This window comes from Patagioenas fasciata, chromosome 6 (assembly GCF_037038585.1).
Source record: "Patagioenas fasciata isolate bPatFas1 chromosome 6, bPatFas1.hap1, whole genome shotgun sequence".
Lineage (NCBI taxonomy): Eukaryota > Metazoa > Chordata > Aves > Columbiformes > Columbidae > Patagioenas > Patagioenas fasciata.
The window spans coordinates 28,587,643-28,602,479 of NC_092525.1; the positions used below are offsets into that span (position 1 = coordinate 28,587,643).

The 14,837-nt window shown below is 38.6% G+C and overlaps 1 protein-coding gene across 3 annotated transcripts in view; it reads right to left on the reverse strand.

Annotated features, from left to right (window-relative positions):
* Positions 1-5,961, reverse strand: part of RNPC3 (RNA binding region (RNP1, RRM) containing 3) — a 17,226-nt gene extending 11,265 nt beyond the window's left edge. For 2 of the 3 annotated variants that reach the window (XM_065842155.2, XM_065842154.2), the window contains exons 1-6: positions 5,708-5,961; positions 4,691-4,738; positions 3,490-3,608; positions 2,268-2,360; positions 1,440-1,551; positions 894-962 (exon numbers count right to left, since the gene is read on the reverse strand). In XM_065842155.2, the coding sequence (XP_065698227.1) occupies positions 894-962; positions 1,440-1,551; positions 2,268-2,360; positions 3,490-3,608; positions 4,691-4,738; positions 5,708-5,929 (663 nt within the window). In that variant the 5' untranslated portion in view covers positions 5,930-5,961. The remainder of the gene's footprint in view (positions 1-893; positions 963-1,439; positions 1,552-2,267; positions 2,361-3,489; positions 3,609-4,690; positions 4,739-5,707) is intronic. The other variant, XM_071810352.1, reaches the window with a different exon arrangement.
* Between the last annotated feature and the right edge of the window lie 8,876 nt (positions 5,962-14,837).

The following is a 14,837-nucleotide window of genomic DNA, read 5'->3' on the forward strand; positions in this document are numbered from 1 at the left end:
TTTTAGAAATGCTCTGTGCCCTTTAGAAACTGCTCCAAGAATCCTGAGGCTTCTCACCTTACTACTCTTTTTCGCATGACCATTAAATTCACAGTGCTTAACCTGTCCCAATACCAGGCAACAAATAAAATTATTCCCAGAAAATCAGTGTGAATTCACTTATTTGACCGACTTATTTCATAGTTTTCTTTACCAGTCAGCTTGCTCTTATTAGCAGCAAGTGTTTTGTTAGGGCAAACACCAAGTGCCGTGGAGCACAACTTCACTATATCCAAATACTGTAGACAACACTATTAATGTAAGTCCTTACTTGCTCTGTCTACCACTGGCAGTCAAACTACTCTATCACAGCAATAGAAAACTCAGACCACAGAGCTGGTATTTCTATTTCCCTGCAGAAAGAGCTCCCCATAAGCCTCTGTCAGTTTCCCTCAGCCCTGCCTCATTGAAAAAACATCCTGGAAACAGAGCAAGTTAAGTACAAAAGTGTTGTATGATCTCTATCAATCTGAATCTAATCAGAACTCCAAATGAACACACAAATAAAAGAACTTAGTACATCTTTGTAAGGCAATGGGCTAATGGTATTCTTTATTTCCTGCATCAGTAATATAATGTTATAACCTCCCTCTTCTTTTTTTAATACCCAACAGCTTGACATATTCCAGTGCTGCTGTCATATGGCCATATTTCTTTGTTGTAAGTACAGTGAAAAAGATTTCTTTATAAAATTAACATGTGCATCTTACGCAATGAAATGCAGCAGTATTTGCTCTCCTCTAGAGATTTCTCCAACTTTTAGAAGTTTGAACTTAGATCTCCCACCATGTTGCTAACATTTTAAATTGTGAATCCATTTTACAGTACTTAAAACATATATTTTAAAAAGTTACCATGGGAGGGCGAGCAGTAATTGGTCCAAAAGGTGGAGGAAGATTCATTTTATTCATAAGATGAAGTACCTGAAATTATGCAAGATAAGTAAGATTTCCTCCAAATAAATAAATAGCTAAATATATAAATGAAAATAGTTCCTTGCTAGGTATCATAGCCGATAGCTTTTTGCATACTTTTAATGAAGACATAACTACATTGGTTATTAAACAATGTGAAAGTCTGCACTGGAGATCCAACACTAATAGCAAATATCCCAAACACCCTAAAAAGGCTAACCAAAAAAAGTAAAGCATCTTCTCAGAACGAAATTTCAAGTACCCACTTCACATCTAATTAGGAAGATCATACCCAGTTAAGTCTCCAGTACTAATGAAATCTTATTTTCTCAACATAATAAAAACCTAACATTTTAATAGTATCACAGCAAAGCTAACTTAGTATTTACTATGACAAAAATTATTTCTGTAGGTAACTAAAAGAGGAAAAAGGAGATGTTCTTCTTTTTATACTTTTTATACTTTTTTTTGCCATTTTCCACTTACCTGGACGTAAAATTTGGGCACACTTGCCAAGGCATTTGCTATATTTGCTAGAATTGTACTTGAAGGTGGTGGATACAAGTATTTAAGGCAAGAATTGATGGGAAAGGTGAGGCTGAGGAAAAAAAAAAGATGAAAACCAGGACATCTTAGCACCACTGCCACAATGACTGATAACAATTGATGATTACTAGAGGTTTAACTATTCATTACATCTGAAGTATCACTGAAATATTGTTTCCCCTTCAACAGTTTTGGGTCACTTACATCATGTCTCTAACACCAGGGAACAGTCCCCTAATGCATGACACACTTACTGGGTTTGGGCACAATGAAAGTACCAACACATGCAGAAAGCCTACAGCATACAGAAACAATCAACATGTCCAAAAGCAAAACGACAGCATAGCATGCTGTACAACCATCATAAATTAAATGCTCAAAGTGCTGGATTTACTAGCCCCAAAATAAATTTATTCTTCATGTATGCAAAAATGCAAATGGGGGAAAAAAGAACAAGAAACGTCTGGAAAGACAGAAGTTAACAGTATTCTGTTGTTAACACCGGGACAACCTACCCAGTCCTCACGCTCCTCCTGAGAAAGCAATGTATAGTGCTAGAAGGCTATTCTGCAGCCCACAACTTCACAGCTCAACACACCAGACACTATGAGGGTTCTAAACCTGAAGAACTGAAATGTCATTTTTATGACAATTACTATAAATATGCACGTGGAACAGCAGCATGGTATGAAACAGTACACTGCATAACACTTCTTTCAAAATGAACTCTAACAGAATAAAATCATTAAGACAAAAAAACACACTAACCCATGGTTGGGTGCAATTCCATTCTCTATTTTAACACAGCTTGGTTCTTTCTTATCTTCTTCTTTCACTGGTTCTTCTGAACTGAAAATTAATCTAGCATTAATTAAAACAGGGCAAAATTTAAGTGTCTAACATGCAATATGTTTAACCTCATCTATTTAAAATAAAATAAATATATAAGTCTTTAATCAAAGACATTACTACAGCCATTATTAATTCTTAAGAATTAATGCATGTGGATAATTATAGTAGCCAGACTAAAATAAATATTTATTCAGATTTAAGTAAGTATCCCTATATTCAAACACTCCTGACTTAAATCTAATCACAGGAAAAGAACTAAAATTACTTTATGTTACTCTCTGTTCAGAGACTGTAAAAAATCAAAGGCATTAAATAATGGTTTTGTTAATATTCAGAGAATGGAATAAATAACTTAAAACCTTGGTAGTTGATTTTAATTAAAGACTACCACATAGTTTCTATCACTTAGTTACATATTACTCAGGCAAACTTGAAGCCTAACTATGCAACTTAATTTTTTAATTAAGTATTTGACAGACAACTGAAATCCAAACTATCGCAGTTCCTGGTCACACTAGCACTCAGATGCATTAATTTATTTTTATTTTTAAATATTACATATCCTTTAATTATTTGAAGAGAGACTTGGATGGTTTTATGTTTGTTCTCCTCATGCTTCAAGCTAGATAGATGCAAATCAGCTCCAGCTTAGAAGCCAGTGGCTATAGTAGTACAGTCTTACAGTTATGCTAGGTGTCAATCCTGCCTGACTCTTGATTAGATTAGAAAGAAAACAGTGCATGCAATGCTTTCCTGGTCTTAACAGCAAAAGACAAGAATAATCCTGAGACACACCAAAAAAAGTAGAATAGTCTTTTTTTAAACACAGGGAACCTGTGCAACAGAGATCAGCTTACACACACTGGAGTCTTGCTCTGTAAATGAGAACAAACAGGACCATCTGCTGATTAAAGATATTAATAACTACACAGGAATAAAGATGGGAATTATTTCACGATGATACTGAATGAAACAATACTAATGAGAGGAATGTAGCCACTTATCTGTAAAACTGAACCTCCTTGTTAACACTTCTAAATGGTTATAATTTATTCTTTGACTCAAGAGCAAAGTATCATGAATACAGAATTTCCTTTCCTTGACCCCAAACACAGAAACTAAATTATAATGCACATACCTTTTACAATTCTCTGAGACAGAAGGTTGGCTAAGTACCTGCACACTATCTTGCTCCTTCGCAAATTCAACAACTAAGGTGTGACCTAAAAGTTTCAGCTGATGCAGTCTTGACAAAGCCTTCAAATAATTATAATGGAGAAAATAAAGAAAATGAAGAGGAAAAACATGAGAATTACTTCAAACTGTAACTGATTTTTCTTTGGTTTGTAAACTAGCCAGACAAAGCAGTCCCAGCTTCTTTCTGTGAAGTCTGGGCCACTATAGACAGAGGTGGTTCTGTACCTGCCTTCACAGCCCTGCTTTCAGCAGCCTCTTTCTGGTTAGCAGAAAGGAAAAAGAAGAGGCTGCACAGCTAGAACCATTGCAGAGACTTAGGTCATCGGAACACAGTAGAAGGAATGTAGCCTTAACAAAGTCCACTAGTAACAGCTGGGAATTTTGAAATCAAGATTCTGAACAGTGACACTAGGAGCTCTAGCATTTTGCAAGTCCAGATCCTCATAGGTTGCTAACAACTGACAGAAAGCAACCTAAATTCAACATTGTTCAATTTGTGTAATCTTTGTAACTTTTTGAGCAGTACTTTACAGCACGGCCTAAAAAAAAAAAAAAAAGCCACAAAAAAAACAAAAACAAAAACACAAACAACAACAGAGCATAATAGAAAAATTCAGGACACAAGCTTTTTACTAGATTCACATTTTAAAAGTATTATTAGTATCATCTTTTCAGCATTCATGTCCCACATTAACATAGTAGTTTTCTTTTTCTTACAAAAGCTGGGCATTCAAGGCAGTCTTGAATTCAGTACATCAGTATGTCTGAATTTTATGGCAAATATGCAATTAAGCAGGAGACAAGTAAATTACATTTGGTTTATAGTTTATATATAAACATGCACACACATTAGGCAGGGCTCTGATCAGTCTCAATTCATGTAAATTTGCCATGCAAATTACAAGTGACAGGTTGGAGAAGATGACTTTCACAAGCCACTTCCAACCCACCTTTTCTTATGATTCTAGAGAAGTGTTCATTTTATCAAATCCTTCAAGCACCTACTGAAACAGAACTCTAATATTACATTGCTCTGCATTTTTTGCCCCAACACTGGGTACTAGATGACGTGTAAAATGTTTAGAGAACAGCTGGCAATTCAGGAAAGTGCTTTGCTAAAACATTCAAAACCCAATACAAACCTTCACAGCTGCATTTTCACTGGGAAAGGTAGCAAAAGCAGTATGTTTCTAGAAAACAAACAAAACAAAAATTGTCAAGACAGGAACTCACCAGTTTGAGAAATACAGGAAAACAGTATTTCTTTTCTAGTGAACAAAACCCATCCTAAACTGCAAGAAAGAACATATCAATAAAATAGTTTAATCCTCTTTTCAAAAAAAGGAAATTTATTTCAGCACCTCTCAGCAGAAGATTTTCATCAAAGCAACTCCTAAAAGTAATACTTTTCCCACTACACAAGTCATAACTATTGTAGTGCTATAAAAGTTCAGATGGTTTCTAACTAACATTCTCTCTTACTTTCCAAGTCTGATCAAATCCTCACACAATACATAGTTCATCTTACACTTCAATTTAACAAACTTTATTACTTCATTTTGCCACCACATGATTTGGTATTAAAAACCCAAAACATTAACACTTTTATAAGAGCAGCTAACAGAAAAATCATTGTAATGAAGCCTGTATTTTTAATATCCTATAAAAGAAAGCATGGGCCTGACAAGGGATGTGGACATCGTTTATCCGCAGTAATCCAAGGCTCTTTCCAAACAGCATCTATTGGCTGACAGACATTCCCACGTTTTTGTAATTTTGAGAAAGAAAAATAAAGATTTCAAGAGACAGACCTGTGAAACTGCATCCCAACACCTACCAACAGACCCTCCCACACTGCTTTTCCATAGCCTTACTCCTAACGACAGGGAAGGCCAAAGCTGCAGCCAAGGGCACGGGACGGGCAGCCAGCGGGAGACGGGCCCCCGTGTCAGACAGCTTCCGACCGCTCCCCTCGGCCCGGCAGTGCATTCTGCCCGCGGGGCCACCGCGCCGCAGCGCGCTCCGGCCCGGCCGGGAGAAGGAAGAACTCTGACCCTGCGGCCACCTCACGCTCCTGGGGGGCGGCAAACGGCCCGGGCCGGCGGCAGATTTCTCCTCCCGTCCCACCGCCCGGAGCATCCTCAGGCCCCGGCCCTCACCAGCCGCCCGTGGTCCGACAGGACGCGCACGGACACCGCCCCGAAGTGCTTCAACAGATCCTCCTTCTCTGCCGCCGTCAGCTCAGCGGGCAGGTGCCGCACCAGCAGCGTCCGGCCCCGCCGCCGCGCCACCCCGGGGTGAGGCGGGACGCCGGGATGAGGCGGGACGACCCCCAGCCCCGGACCGGCTGCCCGTGTCTCCTCGCAGCCCGCTGCCGCCATGGCAGCCCACCGAGCCCGCGCGACCGCTGAGCGCACCCGGAAGCAAAAGGACAAATCTCGCGAGAGTTGAGGCAGCCGCTTGGGCCTCAAGTTTCGCGAGACTGGCGGGGCTCGGGGCTGGGGTGTCTGGGCTGGGAAGTGAGCGCGCAGGTGGTGGTTGCGCTCTGGGTGTCAGCCGTTATGCGCGTGCTTTCTGGCTAAATTGTGACAAGTTTTATTGCTTTCAAAACACCATTCTCATTAGCATTTAGCTCAAGAGGCTTCTGTTTTCAATTTGCCACTTCCCCTGAACATCAAGATCTTTTTGGTGGAGCTTAACATGCTGCTTCGGGGTAGCAGCTGCTGAGTGGCAAAGGCAAACAGCAGGGGTGAGGCACAGCGCCAGTTACAACCTGTAATAGTGGGCCTGAAGGGGATTCTGCAGCATGAGCAGTGAGCACAGAGGCAGTCATCAGCCAGCTGCTATCCAAACCAGACAGAATAATCCAGAGCAGGATGCTTTTTCTGAGGCCACAGGCCATGAACTCGAAAGGAGGGAAAGTAATCTCCACACATGACTGCTGAAATCTCAGGTTTTACCGTATCTTACCAGCTATTTGCTGGCTGGTAGATCCACCACCTGCCTGTATCCCCATTGCCATGGGCTTTGGGCCTGACAGAGCCACAGTGCCTGGTGCCGCTGGGCAGAGCCTGCGGGACCTGACCTGACCGGCCCCTAGGCAGCAGAGCCCTGAGTGACACCCAAGGGCTGGGACTGCCAGGGTGCACCGAGGCCGGCCTCAGAGAAAACATGTTCTGCAGCCTGTGCAGTGTACCTGGTGAATAGGGAATGTTTATTGAATCTTTCAACAGAACAAAGTCTTCGGTCCATAACGTCCTCAAGACCGCTGCTTTTCCTTGAAGAGTCATGATGGACCTGGTGCTGTACGGCAGTACACCTGAAGGCTCTTGGGCCATGCTCATTTTGTGACTGAACACTGATAATTTGGGGAAAGATCTGGCCATCATGGGTAGTCACAGGGGTCTCGCTGGGTGGATCAGATGACTGTCCAAGTTCGTCCAGATGGGCTTGGGAAGGAGTTGAGAAAAAAGACTGTGGAAACACAGGATGTTCAAGAAGGACCTCGGAGGAAAGCAGCAATTTAGCAACAATTTCTTACAGGATCCATTAGTGCCTTTTTTGTTGCTGTCATTTGTATAAGCTAGGAAATATCCATGAACTTGGAAACAGGTGGAAGAATTGGCACAGTATGCAAATATGACAGTGTTCTTTCTCTCTTGATGATACCAGTGGTACTGGTTTTTTTTTTTTTCTGAGCCTGTTGAACTTTAGAAGTAACACCATCCAGTTTAGTAAGTTCCATGTGTGCCTGTCGTTTGTATAAAGTCTAGACTTCATGGGTTATGCTAGTCAACATGCAATTGTAGCAGATGGGGGAACATCAGGATTGCAAAAGCAAGGTTGTGGTGGCTTTGCTGCTTCATCCTGTTTAAATTGGCCTGACTTCTAGTTCACTCCTTGCTAATGACACAGGAGAACTTCTTATGCAGCAGGTCTGTGAAACTTGTAGGCAAAACGAACTTCTCTGTTTCCCTTATACCTCTCTTGTACATTCCAATTATTAATATGCACATCAGTCACCAGATGGTGAAATAATGATATAACTTCAAATATGTTTTTCCCTCAGAACTAAGAAACACTGTTCTCAATTCCAATCAGGGTAGGCTGAGAAAAATATGTGTTTTCTTAGTGACCTTGGACACTGAAGTGACAAGACCAGTTTCACTGGAAACAACCCTAATATCTCATGGCTGTTCAACCCACCTCTCCTTCTCAGCACAGAATCCTCATCAAAGAAAGATAATTTTTTTTTTAAAAGTCTGATCACCCTGTTGGACCACGGAACTGAAGCTGAACATCTCTAAAGCAGAAGTTTAACAGAGTATCATGCAAGTCAGGGCGATAAAAATGCACAGGATTTTCTTCTCTAAGATGCATAGAGAAAAAAATAATTAAAAAAAATTCCTTTCTCCCTCATCTTCACATTCAAAATAGGTGACTATTTATTTATTTTTTTAATTTTTATTTTCCAAGATGTTAAATTTGGAGATACTCAAACAACACATGTGCATCATGTTTTGTTGAAATGCTAGGTTTAGGGGTTCTTTGCTTACACAGAGGGTAATGTCAATGCAACTTCAAGTGTTTTAGTAATATCCCTATGAGTCAGAAATACAGACTCGATCAGGTTGGAGAGGAAGAAGATCCTTATGTAGAGATTTCTAGTACAGTCTCCTGCTCAAAGCAGGGTCAACACCGAATTCCAACCACATCACTTGGGACTTTCTCCAGCCTAAGGCCCTAAGAGTGAAGGTTCTAAAGCCTCAACATACAAGCTTTTCTACTCATTAATTAACCTCCCAGTGATTCTTTTTCCCCTTTTATCCACTTGGAAGTGACTGTATAAATGTGTGGTAACTTAAGACAAAATTCCAAATTTTGAATTAAAATCTTTTGAGTTGGTAAGGAGAACACTTTTGAAAAAGATCAAGAAAGCCAGCTTTGCAGAATATCCTGACGTTTTGCGCACCATTCATTACCCACCCCATAAGGTTCACATTAGTGACATCAAATCAGCAGTAGCCAGGGGCAGATACAGTTGTCCAAAGTAACAGAAGCCCAACTAAGCCTGTCCTTTACAGTTACTAATGGAAGTAGCAAATCTGTGATACATTGAAAAATAAACTGGTTTATTTAAATTTCTTTTAAAAGTATGTAAGGGTCCACTTGAAACAGTTCAGTTTACTTTTGGATGGTATGAGTAGGGAGGCTCACAATTTTGTTGCATCCTTAGACAGGGAAAGATGAGCTTTATTATGAAAGCAGCAATGCTACTGTTTCTTGGAACAATTAAGATACACAAAGATGCTGTTAGATCATCATCCTGATAAAGTGAGACTAGAATGAGGCTAAACACTGAAGAAAAGCTTCAGCAGTGTGTGATTTCTAGACTTTACTCTTATCATTATTGATTGTCTTTTTTTTTTTTTTTTTTTTAATATAAACCTCTAAGTATTTTCTGTTGTCTCCAGTAGATGTTCCACTTGACTGTACACAGTCAAGCTCTAAGTGAGGAGATAAATAGCTGTGTTAGCAAGAAGATAAGCCCAAGGTAGTATGGCTTGTTTTACCTTGTCTACAAAATACTGTATAGCCATGTACTTAAATTACTTTCCAAGAGCAACCTAACAGTTTTGAACTCTCTTGCATGGCTAGGACCAGAAGGCCACCAGAAGTAGAGTTTTAAATAGCTCCCCAAACTGGTTGCATAGTCCACAGAATAAATAACACAGCATAATGGGGTCACATTCTTTCATTAATGAAATTGCATGTTAGAGTTAGTACTACAGAAAGACTGTACGTTTGAATTTATTGACTCTTCTGGTTTTGCATTCAGCCTCTACTGACACAAGAAAAAACCTTTGATTACAACAGTAGCAGCTCCAAATAACCTTAATTCAAGTTCCTTCCCACTGAAAGAACAGTCAGAACTTTTAATATCATTTGAAAGGCTGTCAGAAAAGCTTTTTAAAAGAAAACAATCTCTTCACTAAAGGGAAGAAAAATTGCTTTCCTTGTTCTTTCTTGTTTTTTGTTTTTTGTGGTTTTTTTCTACCTTTAATGAAGCGCTTGAAAGACTTTTGTTACTCTCCATGTATTCTGTACATTACTCAGACTCTGACAACTGGAACTCCAGTATCAGAATAAGGAAAGAGTTGTTGTCCCTGCACACTGAGAAGCCTCAGCAGCAAGTTCTAATAATTTCTTTAACCTTTTAAACAAAGTTCACAGAGTTTGTTCTAACAGTGGTGCTTTTTGCCTTTCTTTCCTTATGCAGTTAGTTTCTGGTTGCTTTTCCTCCAAGCCTTTGAATAAATTTATTTTAACAGCATCTGCACGTTAAAGCGTGTCTTGCAGCATAAGAGTAAGAAACCATGTAGTGTAACATTTTATTATGAAGTGCTACCGTTAAAGTGAAGTGTCAATCAAAACAAATTACCTGTCACTCAGTGTGTTGAGGGGAAGAACTACACGCTACATTTCATCTGTTTTCAAACTCAGTTCTCAGGTAATACATCTAATGCTAAGGCAATGGATTTCATATCTTAAAGCAAGTGTCAAGAACCTTTCAGGTGAAAGCATAAAATCCACCTCTACATAAGCCGAGAGCCTGCTTTTTTCACCCATAGGGTGTCAGGTTCAGGACCAATGCCTTATTGCATGTTATACTTCTATGTAAGACACTGTCTTTTCCACTAAATCAATACTTTATATGAAAGTACAACTTCGTTCTAGATCATTGGGCTATGGGGTTTCAGACATGCTGCTTTACATTAAGATGAAGAGCCTGGACACTCAGTTATACACTGTCATTCCAGAAGTAGCTGACGTGTTACTTTCAGCAAGCTGTTTGACACTGAAAGATCTGGCAATTGCAGTCTGCAATTTCTCTTCTTTCTGTTCCTCCTGCTCTGTGGAATGATATCTGTAGCTATGTGAGAAATCATTATAGGTGAAAAAAATATCTAGGGAAGGATTTGCTTTCCTTCAGAAAGAGGAATGTATAACAAGCAAATGGCTTATTCCACAGGAATATTTTAGTTCTCCAGAGCTACAAATTTGGCACTTGTCAAAATTCACTTTTTTACTCTCATCCTGGATTTTTAATTCATCTATTTTCTGCCTTACTTCAAAAAGTCATCAAAAGTGACTTGATTTAATGAAAGATTGTCTAGTATAGGGCGTTTGTTACCTGTGAATCAGAATTAATACACCATAAAGGATTTGGTGACATCATTACTCTGACTTCAGTGTTAGAAGTGTCTAGTGACTAATATTTGTATACCGACTATTTGGCACAAGACATTCAAAGCTTTACATAAATTTCATTGCATTCCATTTGCATGTTGATATGTGGATTTTCTCAAAATACCAAAAATGTTGACCTGTTCAGCATTAGCTGTACTTTAGGGTGATATATGTTGACTTTGTTGTTTCTGCAGTTGCGTCCTTTAAAGCAGAACTTCTCAGTTTGTGGATCATGGCACAGCGTAGATTCCATTAACTGGCTGTTAAGTAAATAGATTTTCTCTATGGAAAAGCAGGAGTACCTCATGGGAAAATAAGCCATGTAGTTCTCAGAGATGCCTTCATCACAAGTCTCTCTGTCAAACCATATCCAATGCTAGGGTACTCAGCCTTATTCTTGGGACTGGTGTTGAAGAAAGACTAATATAACTTCAAAGTACAGGTTCCATCTTAGCTCTCAAACTCCACATGCAACAGCTGATATGTAACTATACAGTGACTTGCAGAACTGTGTAATGTGCAGCCAGGACTTGATTGACTGGTTTTCTGAGTGAAGTCTGCTTTTACTTTTGCGCAATGGATTAAAAATATAGGTTACAAATACTGTGTAGCACTCCAGTTTCTATAAAGCTGCTACAACCACTATGGTGTGTTTGCATACAATTACAGACAAATTGAAAGGTTGATAAGAAGGTCTCCATACACCTCATTGCTTTCAAGACCTCTATTGTCATACTAGGCCTGTATTTCTGCATTAGAGTGGTAAATATTTCATTCTATACAGAATGACTACTTTTTACTACAGTTTATATAAAATCTCTTTCTCAGTAGAGAGGTAAACAAAAGTAAATGAAACTAGGCATAGCCACCTGGTAAGAAGAATCAGTTAACATCTAAACAAGTTAAGATAAAGCTCCAGGCAGGTCTAGGTGGATTCAAGCAAAGCAAGTCTGATGTGCCTTAGTCCTGAGGCTTTGCAAACTCAGTGAAACCCTGTGGCTCATTATTAGTAATGCCAATACTGTATTTATTGGCCTACAGGGTAACATCCTCTATTACCAGGTCATTATTGCAATAACAACTCTGTAGATCAAAATTATAGGAGGTAAAGGTGGCATTATGTGTTGTTCAAATTCACTTCCCGAAAAATATTTTTTCTGCCAAATTTCTTGTGAGCTAGAGAAGGCTGGCAAGGCATTTTTAAAGTTTTAGAAACCTCAGGGCAAAATGTTTTAATTATTAACGTCAAAAAGAAAACTACGAGAGCAGCTTTGAGACATAAAAGGCAAAACTGATGGGGAAAATCTGATTATCATGGTGATAGTTCTGTAACTTTCTTCATATTAATATGAATAGTGTAGTGTAACGAAATAGCCTTAGAAATAAGGTCACAGAGGACCAGGATACCGCTGACAGTATCTCTGACTGTTAGCATCATGTATAGATGTTACAGACGCTTCAGGCATGGACAAGAGCTGTATTTTTTTAGGTACCATGTAAGCATGTATATAAGCTCAAAGAGACTGCAAAATGATTGCTAAATGTCATTTATTTGACTTGTACATTTTGTGGAGGATTTTAGTTCCATTCGGAGTATATCTGGATACAGTTAAAGAAAAAGCAAGTAAGAGTACATGTTGTCTCTGTTAGTGTGCTTTATTAAATTTCTTTTCTGTGAAAAGAAAAGAGAGAGTAGCCTTTTTAAAAGCCCTAAATCAGTTCACTGCTTTCCTGGCTTTTGCCTACAACGCTCCCTGAAGTGTAAGTAGCCATTTTCTTCATGCTTTTGATTGTTTTTATTTGAATAAACAGATGAAACAATGGATAATTCACTTAGAATTCTGCTTTTCATATTTGGCCACTAGATGATGCTGTGACTCAATTGCAGATGATACAGTACTGTTAACATTTTGTTGTTATTCTTTCATTTTATACAGCTGCAGCATTTTCTTATATGAAAAATTGGTATTTTCTTTCTTGTTCTTACATGCATTGTAGCTGTTACCGTATATAGACTAGTTATATTTTATACAAATCCGTGTAGATGACATCTTAGCAGTAGCTCTTTCTTCTAGTACTGAAAACATCACTATTCTAGATGATGTGCATATATATATTCTCCATATATGCAGATGCGTGGTCCTTTGAGTAATGGTGTGGGTCCTGTTTTCAGTTTGTAAGTGAGGAAACTACACTCTTTGAGCAATAAGTAGTATGTAAAGTCTATTTTGCTCTCACTGAAATAGCATCTGCTGGTCGCACTGGGGTCTAGTCAGGAAATGACCACATTGTACTGCAATGCCAGCTTCACTGTGACATGATCTCCACAGGAGGCTCTGAGTTGAGGTATATTCAACATTCATTTTAAAAGTGAGCTTCCTTTTTGCAAAGTCATTAACAATTATACTGGACCTGAGCTCCTGTCACATAAGTGTGCTAAATCTTGTTTTGGTGCATGTTTCTACTAAATTACTTGGAGGTAGGCTCATGTAAAGGACAGCAAGTTGTAGTAGTTATGCTAAATATATACTTCCAGGTATAAGCTCACTGGCATCTTCAAAGACATCTAAAATTGCCTTCAAAAAAGTCCTTATATACTTATATAGGCAACAAATACATGAAGTAGAAGTCCTTAAGTGAAATATTCACCATTAAAATTTGTTGAAAATTCTGTGCCACTGGAATGACAGTGTTAGGGACCTCAAATCTACAGAGTATGCTTACACACTTGCAGTGTGCATGCAATAACACTTTCTAATGAGACAGCATGACAGAGAATTGTAAGGCTTTCTTCTGGCTTAAGTGAAAGGCAGTCTTACATTCTAGAGAATGACAAAGCCACTTGTTTTTCTTTTTCCACTCCGTGACTGGGAAGCTTAGATCTGTATTTCACTGGTGGTCCCACTTATATCCAGGTACTGCATGAAGTATTTATTTAGTATTAGTGAGGATATCAGCATTATAACTGGACTTTACCTGGTCTTAAAACTATTGACGTACAACTGTAAGGTTTCAAACTATTACAAAAGGCTTCATCACCAGAATTTCCATTCAAATAAATCTATGTATTTCCCAAACCCTGAAGAATCTTGGGTTGTAACACACTGCTATTTGGTTTGAGGGTGATTTTTTTTTACCTTTTTTTATATTTTTCTTTGTGTTTCAACTCTGGTTTTAGATGCTAGTAGGTGTATATGTTTCTAGTCTGGCAGAACTTCATTGGTCAGAAAAAGCCTCCCTGCTGCCAAAACAATTTTCTTTGATAACTTTAACAAGTCATCTGGAGATTTATTGACTTGAATTACAGCAGCTCACTTGTTACTAAGGCTTTGTGTAAATCACAGAAGAGGATGACAGATTCCATATAGGAATATAGTGGATTTCACCCATTAATATTAGATGTGTACATTTACTTTATGTATTGGTACCAAAGTCAGCCTGAGATTGGAGTCAGGTCATGTTTAAAGGAAGGAACAGAGAAGAATGAGAGAACACTATCTTAAGCCAAACTGCAAAACATAAGGAATATTCAATAGTGGTTAAACTCCTTCCAGTATAGTGTCTATAAAAGTTCTTTTGCAGCTCTGCTTCATTTAAGACACAGCTATAAAAGGCTGTAATTCCCTCTAGGTTTTTCTCCTTGTACCCTAATTAGAATTTTTATCCAGTGCGTTATTGTTCTGGCTCTACTGAATAAGAGCTTGACTGTTGTAGAAGGCTTTTGAGTACACACTCTCCTAAGTACACTTGTTTTTTTCTGGCTTTTAGAAAGCAATTTTTTTTTTTTTTTTTTACATGTATGTTGATATTTAAGTATTAATTCTCCCCTTGAGACAAACATTTTTTTTTACTTTTTGCACACTAGCTGAAAAAGCTGTAGGGCTAACAAAGCATTTTATACATTTAGAACAATAATTTTGTAGTGCAACTTTGATAAATCTGTACAGCAAAGCATCACAATGCCTTCATCTGTATGCTTTCAGAATGAGCTGTCAGAGGTCTTCAAGTGAAAGATCGTCTTACTAGACCTTTTTTCCT